Source organism: Lithobates pipiens, unplaced genomic scaffold, assembly GCF_037356315.1.
Source record: "Lithobates pipiens isolate NorthernLeopardFrog02 unplaced genomic scaffold, aLitPip1_a1.2 Scaffold_14, whole genome shotgun sequence".
Taxonomy (NCBI): domain Eukaryota; kingdom Metazoa; phylum Chordata; class Amphibia; order Anura; family Ranidae; genus Lithobates; species Lithobates pipiens.
The window spans coordinates 1,767,352-1,785,043 of NW_027507728.1; the positions used below are offsets into that span (position 1 = coordinate 1,767,352).

At 44.1% G+C, this 17,692-nt stretch overlaps 1 protein-coding gene across 2 annotated transcripts in view; it reads right to left on the bottom strand.

Annotated features, from left to right (window-relative positions):
- The window catches only part of STOM (stomatin), a 75,771-nt gene that overhangs the window by 8,252 nt on the left and 49,827 nt on the right, over positions 1-17,692 (bottom strand). For both annotated transcript variants that reach the window (XM_077479167.1, XM_077479168.1), the window contains exons 3-6: positions 17,232-17,304; positions 11,825-11,907; positions 9,501-9,704; positions 5,347-5,481 (exon numbers count right to left, since the gene is read on the bottom strand). In XM_077479167.1, coding sequence (XP_077335293.1) covers positions 5,347-5,481; positions 9,501-9,704; positions 11,825-11,907; positions 17,232-17,304 — 495 coding nt within the window. The remainder of the gene's footprint in view (positions 1-5,346; positions 5,482-9,500; positions 9,705-11,824; positions 11,908-17,231; positions 17,305-17,692) is intronic.

Here is a 17,692-nt window from a genome sequence, read left to right on the forward strand (position 1 = left end):
TTCTGTCAGGATAAACACCATTTACAAGAAGCCAGCGTCCATGGAGCCTTATGGGCTTTTGAGGAAATAGATGATGGATGGTGTAACAGATGATTATCGATTAGAATGTTTCAAATTCACTTTTATGTCATACAGTATGTGTTATCAGACTTTATACAAATGGTTATAATTCTGCTTAATGAATTCACTAGCACTGCATATTATTATTAAATATTATACATAAATCATGTCTGTGGGTTGATACACCACAAGTGTTGGCTTGCTACTATTGTATTATTGCTGCGTAGGCACATTGTGTTTTTTTTTTCTCCTCTTTCCTCTTATTTTGGCCCTTATGTGCTGCCCTGATTCTGTTTTCTTGCACATGTTAGCAATGGTTTGCTATGTTGCCCAGCAGTGGGACTGCTTTTGAATACCCAAAAGGTTAAAAACCTTACAGTGTATTTTAAAATGGACAAAAAAATTTTTTTGTACAGACAATAAAATCCTTTTCTTTGAGTCCATTGAGGGACATGGGTCCCACCCCTTTGTGTTTTGATGATCATGTTCTTGGCACTGCTTTTCTATAAACCTGAGGCACGCCGATAGCAGGAAGGGGTTATCCTCTACAGTTTTTTTTATTCCCTGTAGGTGGCAGTATAACCCAGACATTAAAGAGGCACTCCAGTCTGGCCCAAAAAAAATAAAAAAATATAAGTCGGCAGCTACAAATACTGGAACTGCTGACTTTATAATGACCCTTACCTGTCCAGGGATCCAGTGATGTTGGTACCCACGCCGATTCTTCAAGCGGCTTCGGGTGCAGGCTACGAACATGTTAAGCGGGAAGGCTTCACTGCCTTTTTGCCTTGCCTAACAGACGGTTTCCTTCTGTGTATTTGGGAGTTGTGCTGCATCCTCTGAATTGTGCCGTAGTCTTCTGCCACCCGTGTCCCCCAGAAAGCTGCAGGAGGAGGGGCCGGACAGTAGGTCGTAGATCGCTGCAGCAATCTGACTTCTAAGTAGGACTGGGTACCTTCAAAATCAGGTACCCACTAGGGTACCTCAAAAAGGTGCAAGATGTGGCGGGGGGTGGGCTAGGGTGCATCAAAAGGAGCGTCTCCTTTTGTGTGGGGAGGAATTGAATAAACCTGCTGCTCCACTTTTCTGGCATTAATCTCTCTGGTTAATGTATTGAGCCAAATTAAAGTGGTTGTAAACCCTTACAACACACTTTGACCTACAGGTAACCCTAGATTAAGGCTTACCTGTAGGTCCAAGAAATATCTCCTAAACCTACACTGTTTAGGAGATATTTGCCGAAAGACAGGCACCGCTGTCTACGGCAAATTTGCCGGCTACAGTCTACAGCTGGTCCTGTGCTGCTGGCAGATGTGCTGCTAGGACCTGGGACACCCTTTGCTATACCATCATCCTTGTCAGTGGAAGCTGCTGAGAGGTATTGACTCGGTATAGCAGGGGCAGACTGAAGTGGGTAAGGAGGGCAGACAGATATGTGCCCCTTTTGTGTGGCGTTTAGGTGCTCTTGCCAACGGGCTGAGTGGTTGGACTTTAAAGGCCTTGTTAAGCATGTGGTACCCAAATGGTTGGCATTTTTTTGCCACGTTTTATGTGCCTGAGACAGTTTGCAGATAGCAAAAGTGCGATCTGCTGCAGATGTTGTAAGGTTTAATAAGCCAGTCCACCACCTCCTCTGCATGCTCTGACTGGATAGCACTGGCAAACGCACTAAACAGAGGAAATGATGTCCTGCCTGTGGACACATTTGTTGCTGGCCCCCCTTACAGTGCCAAGGGAACGTCTGCCTCTTCTTGCTGTCCTCCCAGACATTAATAGGGAGGGGGCGGTGCTTATAAGCAAATTTAAAGAAGTTAAAATCTGTACATAGATGCACTTTAATCAATGTAAAGATGTGTTTGGTGCACGTTAATCTGAGTACTCTCACTACACAGACGCACTATAATATACTGCAATATAATGTGCCAAACACACAGAACTATATGGTGTTAAACTGCCAGTAACGCACACAAAAGTAAATGGCATTAAACTGGCAGTAACGCAATCAAATAGACATCGTATAACCGTCATTAGACTGATGCTAGCTGAACACTGAAAATGGCTGCCATTGAAAGAATTCTTTTATACTGTGGGGCAGGAATGAGCCATGATTGGATAAAGTCATGATGACAGTGTCCAATCATGACTGACAGTGCTCTGCGCCCTGATTGGCTGAAACTTTCACTGCTTCAGTCAATCAGGGCTTGCAACGCACTGTTCAGCACTGTAATCGGTTCGGGGGGTGGGTTTGTCGGGGGCGCCGGAAAAAAACGGTCGAACGACTCTTTTGTTCGGCTACTCGCCAAACGTCTGAACAGCAAAAGTTCGGCCCGAGCACAAGTTCGCCCATCCCTAACTACAATGCTTGGCACAGGCAGGGAAAACTCAGCCTGTTCGAGAGAGGGTTGGGAGGGAGCAGTGAGGGCTGCCTGGAAGTTTCAGAGGCTGAAAAATACGCAGTCACTAGATTAGAAAGAGCAGAATAAATTGTTTTGCAAGGGTTTGTGCTAGTTGTAAAAGCAGAGGCTCAATCACATGATATAGAAATCTCTCAGGAAGGGCCGTTTCCTCTTTCAGTCTTTAACCACTTGCTTACTGGGCACTTAAACCTCCCTCCTATCCAGACCAATTTTCAGCTGTCAGCACTGTCGCACTTTGAATGACAATTGCGCAGTCATACAACATTTTTGGTGGTATTTGATCACCTGTGTGATTTTAATAAAAAAAAAAAAAAAAAAATGTAAAAACAACGAATTAAAAATATATATTTTTTTGATAACTGGTAATTTTTGTCCATCATTGACGTATGCTGATGAGGTGGCACTGATGGGTGGCAGTGATGGGCAGCACTTCTAGGTGCCACTGATTGGCACCACTGGTGGGCATTGATAGGTGGCACTGGTACTCTATAAATGAGGCATAATTGCCTCTTCCTTTTCGGGACCAATGTCCCTTTAAGATAAGCCAGTGATCGGCTTTTTTTTTCTCCTCCGCTGTCAGCGTGAGGAGAAAAAAAAAAAAAAGACCACCAAGCTTTTGTTTACATCATGTGATCAGCTGTCATTGGCTGACAGCTGATGACATGGTAAGGGGCCGGGACCAGGTGTCAGGTGGTTAAAGTGTGGGAAGCTTCATGGTCGAATATTTACTATGCTCATTTCATTGTATTTTGCTTTACTATGCAACATGATTGTATTCGTTTGACTATCAATTTCAATAAAAGATTTTGGAAAGCATTCATTTATATCTAGAGCTGCCCCAGAAAACATTAATTCACACACCTATGAAGCATGACTTAAGGCCCATACACATGATCTGACTTTTCGACAACTGTCCGACTGACCTGTTTTAGGACAACTTTACATGCTGACTTTACATTTTTTTTTTTCCCCAGGTGGAACGCCTCTTTAATAGCAGGGCACCAACCTTACTCAGATCATAAGATTTCTGGCAGGATCAATAATTATTGTACTGCACTTTAGGAACAGATATCACTATTATAGATATAGATATAACTGCTTACAATGTTATATACCAATTAACAGACCAAAAGGGGGCAAAGAAGAGAAGTTGACTGTAAAGGGTTAAATGTTATTAAAGTGGTTGTAAACCCTTACAAACCACTTTGACCTACAGGTAAGCCTAGATTAAGGCTTACCTGTAGGTCCAAGAAATATCTCCTAAACCTACACTGTTTAGGAGATATTTTCCGAAAGACAGGCACCGCTGTCTACGCCGCATGCGCCGTAGACAGCGGCACGCAGGTGCACTCAGCGCGCCGCTGTCAACGGCGAAATGCTGCGAATGGCGGCTCCCGTGCTCATGCGCGGGAGTGACGTCATCGTGGCTTCGACGAATGACAGCGGCGGAGCAGCGAGACCCACCGAGAAGATGGATGCTCCAGACTACAGGGGACAGCGGTGACTTCGCTGGCTCCTGTGTCAGGTAAGTGACACATAATGGACTACTATGCGATGCATAGTAGTCCATTATGCTTTACTGTTGCAGGGAATCAAAGAGGAAGTAAACCTATCAGGGTTTACTTCCTCTTTAAAAAAACCAAGCTCCAGTTTCTGGCCTGTGGTAGCAGTGTTTTTAGACTACACAGTTTAACTGCTTCCTGCTAGTTCACCTAAAGATGTACCACATTGGCCCCTCTTTATAGCAGCACAGCTTATGTAATCAGAGCTCTTATGTTGCATGCTGCATACACAAGGACAATTAACCCTGGCCCTATATACACACACAGGCATCAACCCTGTCATGGTCTGCCAAGCGGGCATTTAAAAAAGGAGAAGTAAACCCAAAGCTATTTTGGCTATGCTTCTAGGAATCACAGGAGTGCAGTTCATTCTGCATGCTTGTTATCCATCAGGTGACATCACAGAGCCAGTCCAGGCTCTGAAAAGATCCCGACCATACGATTGGGATCTGCCCAGAAGCCTGGACTGACAGCTGGCTCAGCCTCCCAGTGATCTGCCGAGAACCTTATCCAGCCCGTCCCACCCCCTCCACAGAAAGAGCAGAGAGTTGTGACAGACGGTTCCCGGCTCTCTGCTAACAGAATGCTGAGAACTTAGTAGTCTTTGGTCGCTCAGTTCTTGGTGCAGAGCCGGCAGGGGACAACCACCTAGGTGAGTAGAATTATAAATCCCATACTCCTCTTTTAATTCTTCACCTACATAGGGACATTTAACTTATTATCTTCTCTTTATGCTGTGCTCAGTACAGCTGTCATTGAATGGGATTCGCCACAGACTGGCCAGAAGGAAAACGGACATCACTGTCTGGACATGAATACAATTCCCAATGAAATGGCTGTTTAGAGCAGCAGCACAGATAGTCATACAATTCCTGATTGGCTGTAATCGTTTGAAATACATTGGGGGTTATTTACTAAAGGCAAATCCACTTTGCACTGCAAGTGCAGTCGCTGTAGATCTGAGGGGGACATGCAAGCAAACTAAAAAAAACAGCATTTTAGCTTGCACGTGATTGGATGATAAAATCAGCAGAGCTTCCCCTCAGATCCACAGGGACTGCACTTACCAGTGCACTTGCCTTTAGTAAATCAACCCCATTGTGTGAATTTCTGCAATATCCATGACAATAATCAAGGAATTGGTAAATCTCCTGATTCCATCATCCCAAAATGTGTAATATACTGAATTATTACTTCTCACTAATGGAAGTTCAGCAAATAATTACAGCTCTGTGGCAATTAGAAGGCATGATCGCCCTAACTTTTTGCAGACTGACCACAGACAACTCCGCAGCCTGGCAGCTTACCTTGGCTCTTGCTTCCCTGGTGGCCTCCGCCTCTGCAGCCATGGCCCGCTGAAGTTGAACTGGCAACTTGACATCCTTGATCTCCACACGCTCTACTTTGATACCCCAGTCATCAGTGGCGACATCCAGCGTGGACTGCAAACAGAAAAAGTACCCACACATTAGAGGAGCGACAACTCTTTAGATGAGACTGTTAGCATTTAAAAAAAAAAAAAAAAAAAACTTAAAATGAGAAATTCACTTTAAAAACTCTTCGCTGATCCAAGCATATGAAGCTTGTAAATCAAACCGGTTAAATTTACTCTTGCACTAGGACTGCTCATCTCAGTCATGGTGAACCTTGGCACCCCAGATGTTTTGGAACTACATTTCCCACGATGCTCTGGCACTCTGCAGTGTAGTGGAGCATCATGGGAAATGTAGTTCCAAAACATCTGGGGTGCCAAGGTTCGCCATCACTGGCCCATCTCAAGTTTTTTTCCTGTCTGTTACCAACAGACACTTGCAGGAGGCACTGGGCTTAGTATTTGGATTTACGTCAAATAAGATATCCTTGGATTCCTTTTATCAGACAATTTCTTATGATTGGCTGCCAGAAATTAGCTGTGAGAAGCATGGCTAAAAATGATGCTAGGGTGCATTCCTTTCTGTATTTAGCACTAATTTTACTTTTGTACAGCTTTCCTGACACTTCATTGGTTCAGGACTGAACCAGTCAGCTTTAAGAAACCACATAACCATTGGTAATTGTCACCATGAAGGACTTTTAAAACTTTGTGTTGAGATCACACATCTACTATGGGAATAAGGAATCATTAATTGATCCAGGATTTGGTCTACCATGTGCGACTCCATATGGCATTCGTTCTTACATTTTTATAGCACACTAGCATTGTCAATTTTTTTTTCCTCTTGAAAAGGAAAGGCTCAAACTTATGTAGCTTGCCAGCGCCATAATCCATGTATGTCACAGAATCGTCTTTGCAGTTTCTGTGTAATGGAAAAAAAATAGGCAAAAGTCAGTTTCACTCAACCCTGCCTCGCTGCCTGACACTTTGTGATGGAAACGTTTCCAGAGAGATTATCCAAGTGAAACGCTTAGTCAACCGCTCTGCATTGGCGATTGTTTTCAAACTAAAGATTCATTCTTTCGAATTTTAAAAATAAAAAATTGTTTTATAAAATGTGATCAATGTTAGTTTTAGTCTAGTTTAACCCCTTCCCGCCAAGCGTACGCAGATGTGCGTACTCGGCTTACGGGGGTTATACCGGCACCTGAAGGCATCATCCCGGTACCGTTTTTCTGAGCGGGCGATTGGCTTTCCAGCTAAAAGCTGCTCGGCTGTTATGCTGGAGGAGCAGGAGGGGACGTCCCCCCCCCCTCCCACCGCTCTTACTGGTGCTCCCGATTGAACGGGAGCACCGATCTCACATCCGCCGCTTCCAGCGGCTAGGGAGGGACTGGAATGACGCCGTAAGCGGCGTCATTCCAGTCTCCTAATTGTAAACACGGAAGCGACATCATGACATCATCACTTCCCGTTTACTCAGCTGCCAATGGCGCCAGATTTAAAAAAATATACAGTATTCAGAATCGCCGTTTTCGGCGATCTGAATACTTTGAAGTGTAAAGGAGAGAGTACCTGTCACCACATATTACTGTCACAAGGGATGTTTACATTCCTTGTGACAGCAATAAAAGCAGTTAAAACACAATTTATTAAATTTTAAAATAAATAAGAAAAAAATAAATGAAATTTTTTAAAGCGCCCCCCTGTCGCCGTGAGCTCGCTCAGCAAAGAAAACGCATATGGAAGTCGCTCCCGCATATGTAAACGGTGTTCAAATCACACATGTGAGGTATCGCCGCGATCGTCAGAGCGAGAGAAATAATTCTAGCACTAGACCTCCTCTGTAACTCTAATCTGGTAACCGGAAAAAAAATGTAAACCATCGCCTATTGAGATTTTTAGGTACCGTAGTTTGTCGTCATTCCACGAGTGCGTGCAATTATAAAGTGTGACATGTTTGGTATCTATTTACTCGGCGTAACATTTTTTTAATTCAAGAAAGTGTCACTTTTCCCAAAAAGTTGCGCTTAAAACACTGCTACGCAAATACCGCGTGACATAAAATATTGCAACAATCGCCGTTTTATTCTCTAGAGTCTCTGCTAATTATATATATATATATATATATATATATATATATGGGTTCTAAGTAATTTTCTAGCAAAAAATATGGATTTTAGCTTTTAAAAAAAAATAGGCTTAGTCATGAAAGGGTTAATCTGGACAACAAAATCAGTAGGGCATTTACAGAGAACATCTATGCACATTGTTTGGATTTTGTAGGGGCTGTGCCGAATGGAATTCAAGTTTACAGATTGCAGACAGAAATGTGAGGAATCAAAAGCGGGAATTTCTTTCCATTTATGTAGATAGGTAGGCAGCAAAGCCGCTGTGTCTATTCATTCCTCAGCACCAAACACTTTCCATGTTCCCCTCTATCACAGTCAGTTTAAAAGCAGAGCTCCAGTCAAAGATAAACAACATAAAATGTATAGCATATTAAAAGATAAAATAGCTACACCAGATCTGGCTGCAATATTCATCTTGATTCTAGATATTTCCCGCACAGCCCTTTTTTTTCCTGCTACCAGATGTCCGATGACCAGCATTATTCAGTCCACTTCCTCTGAGCACTTCCCAGCCTGTTATTGAACAGGGAAAGGAGAAACCGTAAAGTTCTGAGCTCATCTCTCTGCTCTCCCTTCCTAATAGCAGGTTTCCTGTTTGCACATAAAGGTGCATTCACACCTGCGAATGCATCCGCACTCCATTTAGCTCTGCTTTCAATGGGGCTGCCTCCTGCAGGAACTCCACTGGGGTTCTCACATCTAACCAGAGTGCAGGTGTATTCACAAGTGTGAATGCACCCCGAGAGCCCGTTCACACTGAGGCAGCACGACTTGCAGCGCGACTGCCTCAGGCGACCGGGATCCGACATTAGCGGCGGCTTGTGAAATGACTTCTGTATAAAAGTCAATGCAAGTCGCCCCAAAAGTCATACAGGAACCTTTTTCTAAGTCGGAGCGACTCAATTAGAATGGTTCCATTGTACAGAGCGGGACGCGACTTGTCAGGCGGCTAAGTCGCCTGACGGGTCGCCCATGTGTGAACAGGCTCTTAACTTACTGGTTCCTTAAGCATCTTCTTCCTCTCTCCAGCCTTGCTGTACAGAGACTACAAGAGGCCGATTCCAGGGCCATACCTGCCCATAGCAGTGTCCCCTGCCACCTTTACTTAACATCTCACACACACACACACACACACACACACACACACACACACACTCTGTCCCCCTCCCTTTCCCCTATAGCAGTAACCTCTGGCTTCACTCCCATAGCAGTGCCCTACCTGTACACAGTCCTCCACATGGTCCTGCTTCAGCCCCTGAGCCCTTGCACAGGCAGCTGCTCTCCTATTGGCTCTCAAATTCCAGGAAGGGAGGAGTCACTCTTCTCTTCCTCGGTTTACAGAGGCATTGCGGCACTGGGCTGCCCCGATGCATGGAGAGAGGGATTTAAGCAAAATTGCCCACCCATCGCTCGATCGCACTAATGCGACCCTGCTCCTCCATGCCACACCGCCAGTGCAAATGACTGCCTGGCTGGGGGGATTTCCACCCCTCCGATCGTGGAGGCGCCGGCACCATAAGACAGCTGTTTAAGTTAAGTTTGCCATCGCTTTTATAGCGTATGTATTCATTTTTTACGTATGTACAGACCCTTGAAATATCCTCAGGTCCAGTGGGCTGCATTCAAACATTGCTACACGTCTATACGATAGCTCTAGATCATACTCTTCCATAATGAACACAAGCTCAACAACTGATACTAAGAGTCAACACAAATACAGGATTAAAGAAATTACAGTCTACATAGTAAATGTTTTCATCCCACATTACAAAATTAGGGAGAAAAATTACAGAAAGTTATTACCGACGTGTCATATGACTTGATGAGGAAAGAAAGAGCTTAGACAAGTTTCTAAATGCAAACCACATGGATTGAAACCCTTCAGATTGTGATGCAAGTTGCATACTCTTCCCAGCAGTCATTGTGCCATCTGCAGTTGGTTGCAGAGCCCCACCTGCATGTTATGTGCAATCTCCTCCCTGTCTGATAAGATCTGCGATAGGTTCTTCGTGCCCAGGACATTGCGGAGGGTAGTCTGTGCTAGAAGCCTGGTGGCTGAATCTGCGTTTGTGATGTTCGCTACAGCCAAGATGGCATTCTGTACCCGGTAATAGACGACACCATCCACACTGACTGTTACCGAGTCTTTAGTCAAAATCTGAAAGATAAATGTCAGGATAATTAATATTAGAGCATCAGATCTGCTTCTAGGATCAAAACAGTCATTCTGAAAATAAATGTCAATTACTTTATCACAGCTAATGGTAGGAAATACTAAACAGAATTGCAACCCGATTCACTTCCATTAGCTAATATCCCACAAAATCTGCAGAATCAAATAATGTAATGTGGGGAATATAAATCTATTTAACTCCAATGACTGCAGAGGATGTCTTTAAACAATAAACATTTCCAATTTCCAGTTTTAGATTCTGAAAAACAGATTGACATAGTAGTGGATTAAAAAAATGTACACATCAAAAAGGGTCCAAGTACAAACTATTGTGTGCAGGGGAAGGGCGATGTCTGCATTGGAATAATTCCAATCAGCCAAATGGGAATTATTTGTTAATGAATGCTTCAGAACAATTAAAAACTTTCAATAAATCACCAAAGAGGAAATATTTTATGGCAGAGCAATAATTATTGGACTACAGCCAACCAATTTGCTCTAGGCTGGTAACAGAGCCAAGCTGTAAGGGTCTACAGCAGGGATATGCAATTAGCAGACCTCCAGTTGTTGCAAAACTACAAGTCCTATCATGCCTCTGCCTCTGGGTGTCATGCTTGTGGCTGTTGGAGTCTTGCTATGCCTCATGGGACTTGTAGTTCTGCAACAGCTGGAGGTCCGCTAATTGCATATGCCTGGTCTACAGCCTCAAACAATTACATCTTGATAAATGTGTTGGACTAACAATGCTCAATGAATGGCAAATAGACAGATGAATGAAAGGCCTGTCTCCTCCACTCCTAGAATGCCTTGCATCGCAGGAAGCGATAAGACAGCCTTAATGAATGGAGCGGAGGGTGGTCACCGTCAGCACTTTTTGATTGTTGATTTAAAAATAAATCATATCAACTTAAAGCGTTACTAAACCTAGGACCATGCATTCACTATATCTGGGTCTCCCACATCCCACAGAACATGGAAATACAATCATTTTTGTAAATAGAACATGCTCAATACCTTTTAGTCATCCACAGTCTTGTGATTTCTATTAGTGCCTGGTTAAAGCTTGTAGGAGGAGTTTTCATGCTGCACTGGCTGTCCTATCAGGATGCATGACCCCTGACCCTCTGTCTGGACAGTGCCGATTGGTCCTGTGCTAATCATATGCACTCTCCCAAAATTCTGAGCATGTACAGCATGACTCCACTAACTCTGTCTTATCCACAAGTCTCTACCTATGAGGAGAGGGAGTGTGCCTTTCCTTTAATTAGCCGTCTTGGCTGTATGCGCCCAGGCTTCACTGCAGTGTGGAACAGGAAGAGAAAATCTAACACAATGTGAACTTTCTAAACCGTATATAAAAGATGAAAACATCAGATATACATGTAAAACGTATGTAGGAGTATTTTTTTCATCTCTGTGTATCATCTGAGGCTGTTCACTTTACTGGGTATACGAGAAGGTTTACATCCACTTAAAAGGTATAGTTCGAGAAGAGCACATAGTTGCTGTCTACAGTTAAGAGAAATTCAGATTATATAACAAAAAAACACGTTATGATCGTTAATTTCAAGCTTTATGCAACTTATTGTACAGGGTGAATAATTCATGATGATTACTTTTCCTAAATGGAGAAAAAAAATAATTTAAGGATTTTTTTTCCTTTAATGCACTAAGAATGATTTGTGGTATGTCTCAAATATGTCTACAAGGTATGTATATGGAATTTTAAATAAGCTTTCACTATAACAATTTGGCTACTAATGTATATTCGTATTTCACGCGATCACCCACAATAGGGTAAACAACAGAAAGACAGGAGTGTGGGATCCAAGTTAGAATAAAGGCAACTGATTATGTGCATTTTCCACAATAGGGTAAAAGGGAACTCAGCGATCAAAAACTGGGCTCAGGGCATAGTGCATGGCCAACAGCACAACATTGCCAGAACTCCGCGGGACGAGGTGAATTAAAAGTTTCATAGGTGTGAAAAGTGCTAAAATAATAAAAATCAAGAAGCCGTTTGTCCCCCTGAAGTTTGATGAACTATGCAGAGGCCCACAACACCTTCCCAGAGCTGTAACATGTCAGTGAGTGAAGCACTTTACCTCCTGTGGGGGAATGTCAAAGGAGATGGTCCTCATATCCACCTTAATGCAGCTATCAGTGCAGGGAAGCACAAAGAAGAGACCTGAAAACGAGAAATATTTCAGAACATGCAGGAGAAGAGGGAGAGGACAAATCACATAATTCAAGAGCAAAATGAAGCAGAAGCTGAGGACAATCAAATAATGTCTGATGAGATGCTGAAAATAGGGTGAGATGGTGAAAAAAAATCAAGATTTCATTCACCTTGAAAGGGGAACCAAGTGTGGCCATCCCATCTATATATCCAAATTCTCCCTAAAACCAGCACTAACATCTGATCCTACCTGCAGAAATCGCTTTTCTAATTATTTGTTAGAGTTAAACAATAAAAGAAGAAGGGCTTTTAGCACATTCTTAAGTTATGTGGAACTCCAGTTTTGGATGGAAGGAAATTTACAACCTCTATCAGTTTTATCGCTGTATGTGTGTCTTCATTTGAAAGATTTCTCCTTGAGAGGTATCATATGCAGCACCCTTGTTCCAAAACAGGGATACAGGTAAATTTAGTTGTGCTGGGTGGTAGCCAGCCTGGCAAATTTGTAGTATTCAGAGGTCAAATGGCTTCCCTCTTAATCCTGTTGAGCTGTGGTTTCTCCCTTTTGTCAGTAGGTGGTGCTGTTGCCTTTGACATTAGTGCGATGAGCTACAGTGAGTTCAGGCTATGGATAAACATACCTTTCTAAGCCAATCATATTTGCTGTTATGCATGCTGGGAAAATATATTTATTTGGTAGAAGTCAGGTGATCAGGGTTAGTCTTCCCACCCAGGGCTGCGACCTGGGTGGATGTGTGTGAAACAGCTCCTGGCTGCTAGGCCTATCCGGGTGTTCGAGATTATGCTGAGAAAAGCCTGCCAGAGAACCGGAAACATTTCTGAGAGGGATGGAGTTCTAGAGCAGCACCATAGGGGACTCTTCACCGACCAGTGGTCCATGAGGTGGCCGGGAGAGCTTCAAGAGACAACTCATCCAAGAGAATTTAGTATGCTATAGTGAGTAAAGCTCAGTTACCATAGGAGCCTATCCTACAAAGTACAGATATCCTGGTTCAGCTTAACCACTTGCCGAAACAGCTGCCGGTGGCAGGTCGGCTCGTTCCGACAAATCGCCGTATCTGTATATTGGCTCCTTTAAGAGCCATAGCAGGCATGCGCATGGCCGCTGCACAGGGGGAGAGGACTCGATGCACGTGGCCGGCGGCTGTGACTGCAGGCACGAGACACAGAACCGAGATTTGTTTATGTAAACACAAAATTCACTGACAGGAGAGGAGAAGCAGATCTGCCTTGATCGCCCCCTAGTGTTAACCCTTTCCCTGCCAGTGACATTTACACAGTAATCAGTGCATTTTTATAGCACTGGTTGCTGTATAAATGTCAATGGTCCCAAAAAAAAGTGTCCAATCTGCCCGCCGCAATGTCGCAGTCCCGCTAAAAATCGCAGATTGTCGTCATTACTAGTAAAAAAAATAAAATAAAAGTGCCATAAATCTATTCCCTATTTTGTAGACACTAACTTTTGTGCAAACGAATCAATATACGCTTATTGCAATATTTTTTACCAAAATAATGTAGAAGAATACATATTGGCCTAAACTGATGAAGACATTTTTTTGGGGATATTTATTATTGCAACAAGTAAAAAAATATGTTTTTCTTTCAAAAGTGTCGGCCTTTTTTTGTTTATAGCGCAAAAAAAAAAACCCCCAGAGGTGATCAATTACCACCTAAAGAAAGCTCTAATTGTGTGGAAAAAAAAAAAAGGATATTCATTTTGTTTGGATACAGCATTGCACGACCACGCAATTGTCAGTTAAAGCGACACAGTGCCGTATCACCTGGTCATTAAGGGGGGAAATTTTCCCAGGGCTGAAGTGGTTAAAAACTCTCTTCCTTAACTGCTGTCTACCTTATCGCACCTATTTTTGTCTAAGGATTCTGCCAATCTGCCTGTTTGCCGATCGTTACTAATGATGTTCTGTGCCCTATCTCCTCTCTCCCACATTTTTCCTGTTTGAGAAATAAACTTGTTAAAGCATAGAAGTGACTGGCGCCCAACTTTCTTTCTTGTTCTTCACCATACCTCCCAACAGTCCCAGATTCCGCGGGACTGTCCCGGGATTTCAAGTCAGTCCCGGGGTCCCACAATCTGGGCTGAAGTCCTGCAAACCAGAGCCCAGTGCCATAACAAGTTACAGCACTGGGCTTTATTCAGTCGTATTCTGGATGGGTGCAATGTGTGCTCTTGCACACTGCACAGAGTGAGGATTGCTGCGAGCAGAGCCGTTCTCCCCGCAATCTTCACTGTCATTTGTTGCTAGGACCGCTGGAATCCTAACAGCCAATGATGTTTTCCAGATCACCTCCCAGCTCCACCCACTGCCTGCGGCTTCCTGTCTCTCAGCGGCTCCCGCGTGGCAAGAGGAGCTCTGGAGTATCTCCAAACACAGAGACAGGCAGCGACCAGGTGGCACCGTGAGAGAAGCACAGACACTGGAGCGATCCTCGACACTGCCTCTGCAAGTCAGCCAGCGACCTGGTTAGCATCATCCACCCCCTTCCTATTCCATCTACTCATTACCCCCCTATCTCTCCAACCGGAGCATCAGCTGGCCGGTGGCCAAAGCTGCATTTTCCGATGCTGAGTGATATTGCACAGCTTAGCGTCTCTGCCGTTACCTTCTCCCACACTAAGTTTACTCTTCTGTTCAAACTGGCAGGACGATACACACCTGGGAGGATACAGACAGCACTGAGGAAGGGGGCACCTTAGGTAGATTTTAAACACAGCTGACATGCTGTGCACTGACACTACACAGGTGGAAGGGATCAGTGTGCGTCTAGCAAGGTGTGAATTCCTGTGCACTGAACAACAGTGGTTGACCCTGCAGTATCTGCAGCTCCTTGTCACACTGACCATGAAGATGACTGGTGACTGGTACAGGAGCACAGATTCAAAGATAAGGTTAACCCTTTAATAGATCAGAATTCCTCTGGCTGTGACAGATGCAGAATGGGACCACTTCTATTAAGAAGGTAATTTCAGGGAAATATATGATATTGCTGATTGCCACCAATTAAATGACATTGCCATGGTTATGCAGTGAACTGAAAGTGTAAAAGGTGTGTGCTTGTATGGAAAGAAATAAAACCATTAGTATGTGTGGCTTAAATGATTGATTCTGTGTTACTGCATTGAATTGGTTACCGTATTTATCGGCGTATAACACGCACTTTTTTCCCCTTAAAATCAGGGGAAAATTGTGGGTGTGTGTTATACGCCAATCCTCTGCGATTTCTGGGCTCTGGGCGGCTTTCGGCCCTCTGGCGGCCGAAAAACCGCCGAGAAGGGCCGAGAACTACCGGGCACCGCCGAGATGCACAGGCGCCATTTTTTAAAATAAAATCTAACACTGAAGGGACAAGGATGCACAGGCTGCATGACAAGGCTGCAATGAGGACAGGCTGCATGACAAGGCTGCAATGAGGACAGGCTGCATGACAAGGCTGCAATGAGCACAGGCTGCATGACAAGGCTGCAATGAGCACAGGCTGCAATGAGCACAGGCTGCATGACAAGGCTGCAATGAGGACAGGCTGCAATGAGCACAGGCTGCAATGAGGACAGACTGCAAAGAGGACAGACTGCAAAGAGGACAGACTGCAAAGAGGACAGACTGCAAAGAGGACAGACTGCAAAGAGGACAGACTGCAAAGAGGACAGACTGCAATGACAAGGCTGCAAATGACACCGATAAGGCTGCATTGATGGGCATTTAAATTTAAGTTTTTTTTTCCTTAAATTTCCCTTCTAAAAGTTTTTTTCCTTAAAATTCCCTCCTAAACTTGGGGTGCGTGTTATACGCCGGCGCGTGTTTTACGCCGATAAATACGGTATATGCATTAACAGGTAGCTTCTGTGTGCAATAGGAAATATCAGGGTGTCACCTCAGCAAAGAAATGCAAATCAAATTATACTTCTTTAAATCATACATAAGTCATACATAAGTCATGCTGGGCTTTAAAATGCATCCAGGGTCTGTGACTACTGTGTTATTAATGTCTTCTACAGTACTTAAACTCTGCATTACTTACTATTGTCCCATGGACGCTACTTACTACTAGCCTCATAAACTTTGTTACTTATTACTGACCCCCTAAACTCTGTTACTTGCTACTAAACCCTGCACTCTGCCTTACTTGTTACCCCTGCATAAGAATGGGCTCGGGCGTGTTCGGATCAATTCGTGCCAGGAAGACAGCACTGCACAACGCCAATCATAGGCCGCGTGTGTATGTGCAGCTGCCTATCAGGAAATGCCTCACTGCCTATGATTGGTGGTGTGCGGTGACAGCTTCCTGGCGGGTTTGATCTGAACACATCCAAACCCATCACTACCCCTTCACACTGTGTCTTGCTACTGATTCCTGAACTCTGTGTTGCGTACTATCGACTTTAAATTGTGCATTACAAATTATACACCTTAAAAAAAAGTGTAAGAGATCAAACATCAGTCAGGTAAGCTATACGGAGTATCATGATTTCTAACAGCGGCCCTGCCCATGCCTCCATCTTCTCTCTCCCCCCTTTTTTGGCCCTCTCAGGCTCTTCCAGCATCCATTTCCAGCCCTCACCCCCACTAGCCCGAGGCATTGTTTTTAGAGACCCTCTCCAGCCACCAAGCAATCTTCCCACAACCCTCCCATCCCCTCCTTCCCCCTCCCCAGAGACTTTAATATTATATATTCCAAACCTTTCCCCACTCCTACCCCCCAACCCACACCTTAGCCACAACCACACCTTCACATCCACCTTTAACGCCTCCCAACCCCAGCCCACCTCAGAACAATGATGGGGGGCTCAGTGATTGGGGGGGTGGGGCAGAGGATTTGTGCTAGAAATGGAGATTGGAGCATCCATCTTCTCGGTGGGTCTCACTGCTCCGCCGCTGTCATTCGGCGAAGCCACAATGACGTCACTCCCGCGCATGCGCACGGGAGCCGCCACTCGCGGCATATCGCCGTTGACAGCGGCACGCTCAGTGCGCCTGCGCCGTAGACAGCGGTGCCTGTCTTTCGGCAAATATCTCCTAAACCTACACGGTTTAGGAGATATTTCTTGGACCTACAGGTAAGCCTTAATCTAGGCTTACCTGTAGGTCAAAGTTGGTTGTAAGGGTTTACAACCACTTTAAGGTTTTTAATGTAAAATAACAGCATTGCCTATATGGAAGATTAGAGCACACTACTAGTCATCCATTTTGGTAATTGACCCACCAAACTAAAATGCCATGAACTCAAACAAGGCTCCCACTTACATACAAGGCACAGTTATTTCCATGAGAATATTATTAAAAATATATCCTCACCTGGCCCCTTCGCACCGCCACGTAGAATACGGCCCAGACGGAAAATAATCGCTCTTTCGTACTCCTTCACAATCTGGAAGCAGAAGATATTACTATTCTATAACTTCTGCACATTCAGGTGTCATGTTAACTGCAGCATATGAAAAATTAGGTGTTATTACTATAAATTTTTCAGTCAATTTGTATAATATAATAATTCATCTATGGTGGCTAGACACAAATTGGTTCCATGTAAAGAGTTTTTTTTAGCAACATTAAGGAAGAATGGGGAAAGGTTTCTGGAATTGACCACACTGGAGATCTCTAAACTGACAAGGTGGTGGAGATGTGTGTCTACAACAGAGGTGCCCAACCTTTTGAAGAGCGAGGACTACTTAAGCGACTTGGCAACTGGTCGTGGACCACAATGAGTGGAGCAGGTGGATGATAATTCTATGCATATGCAGAGCGGACAAGCACAA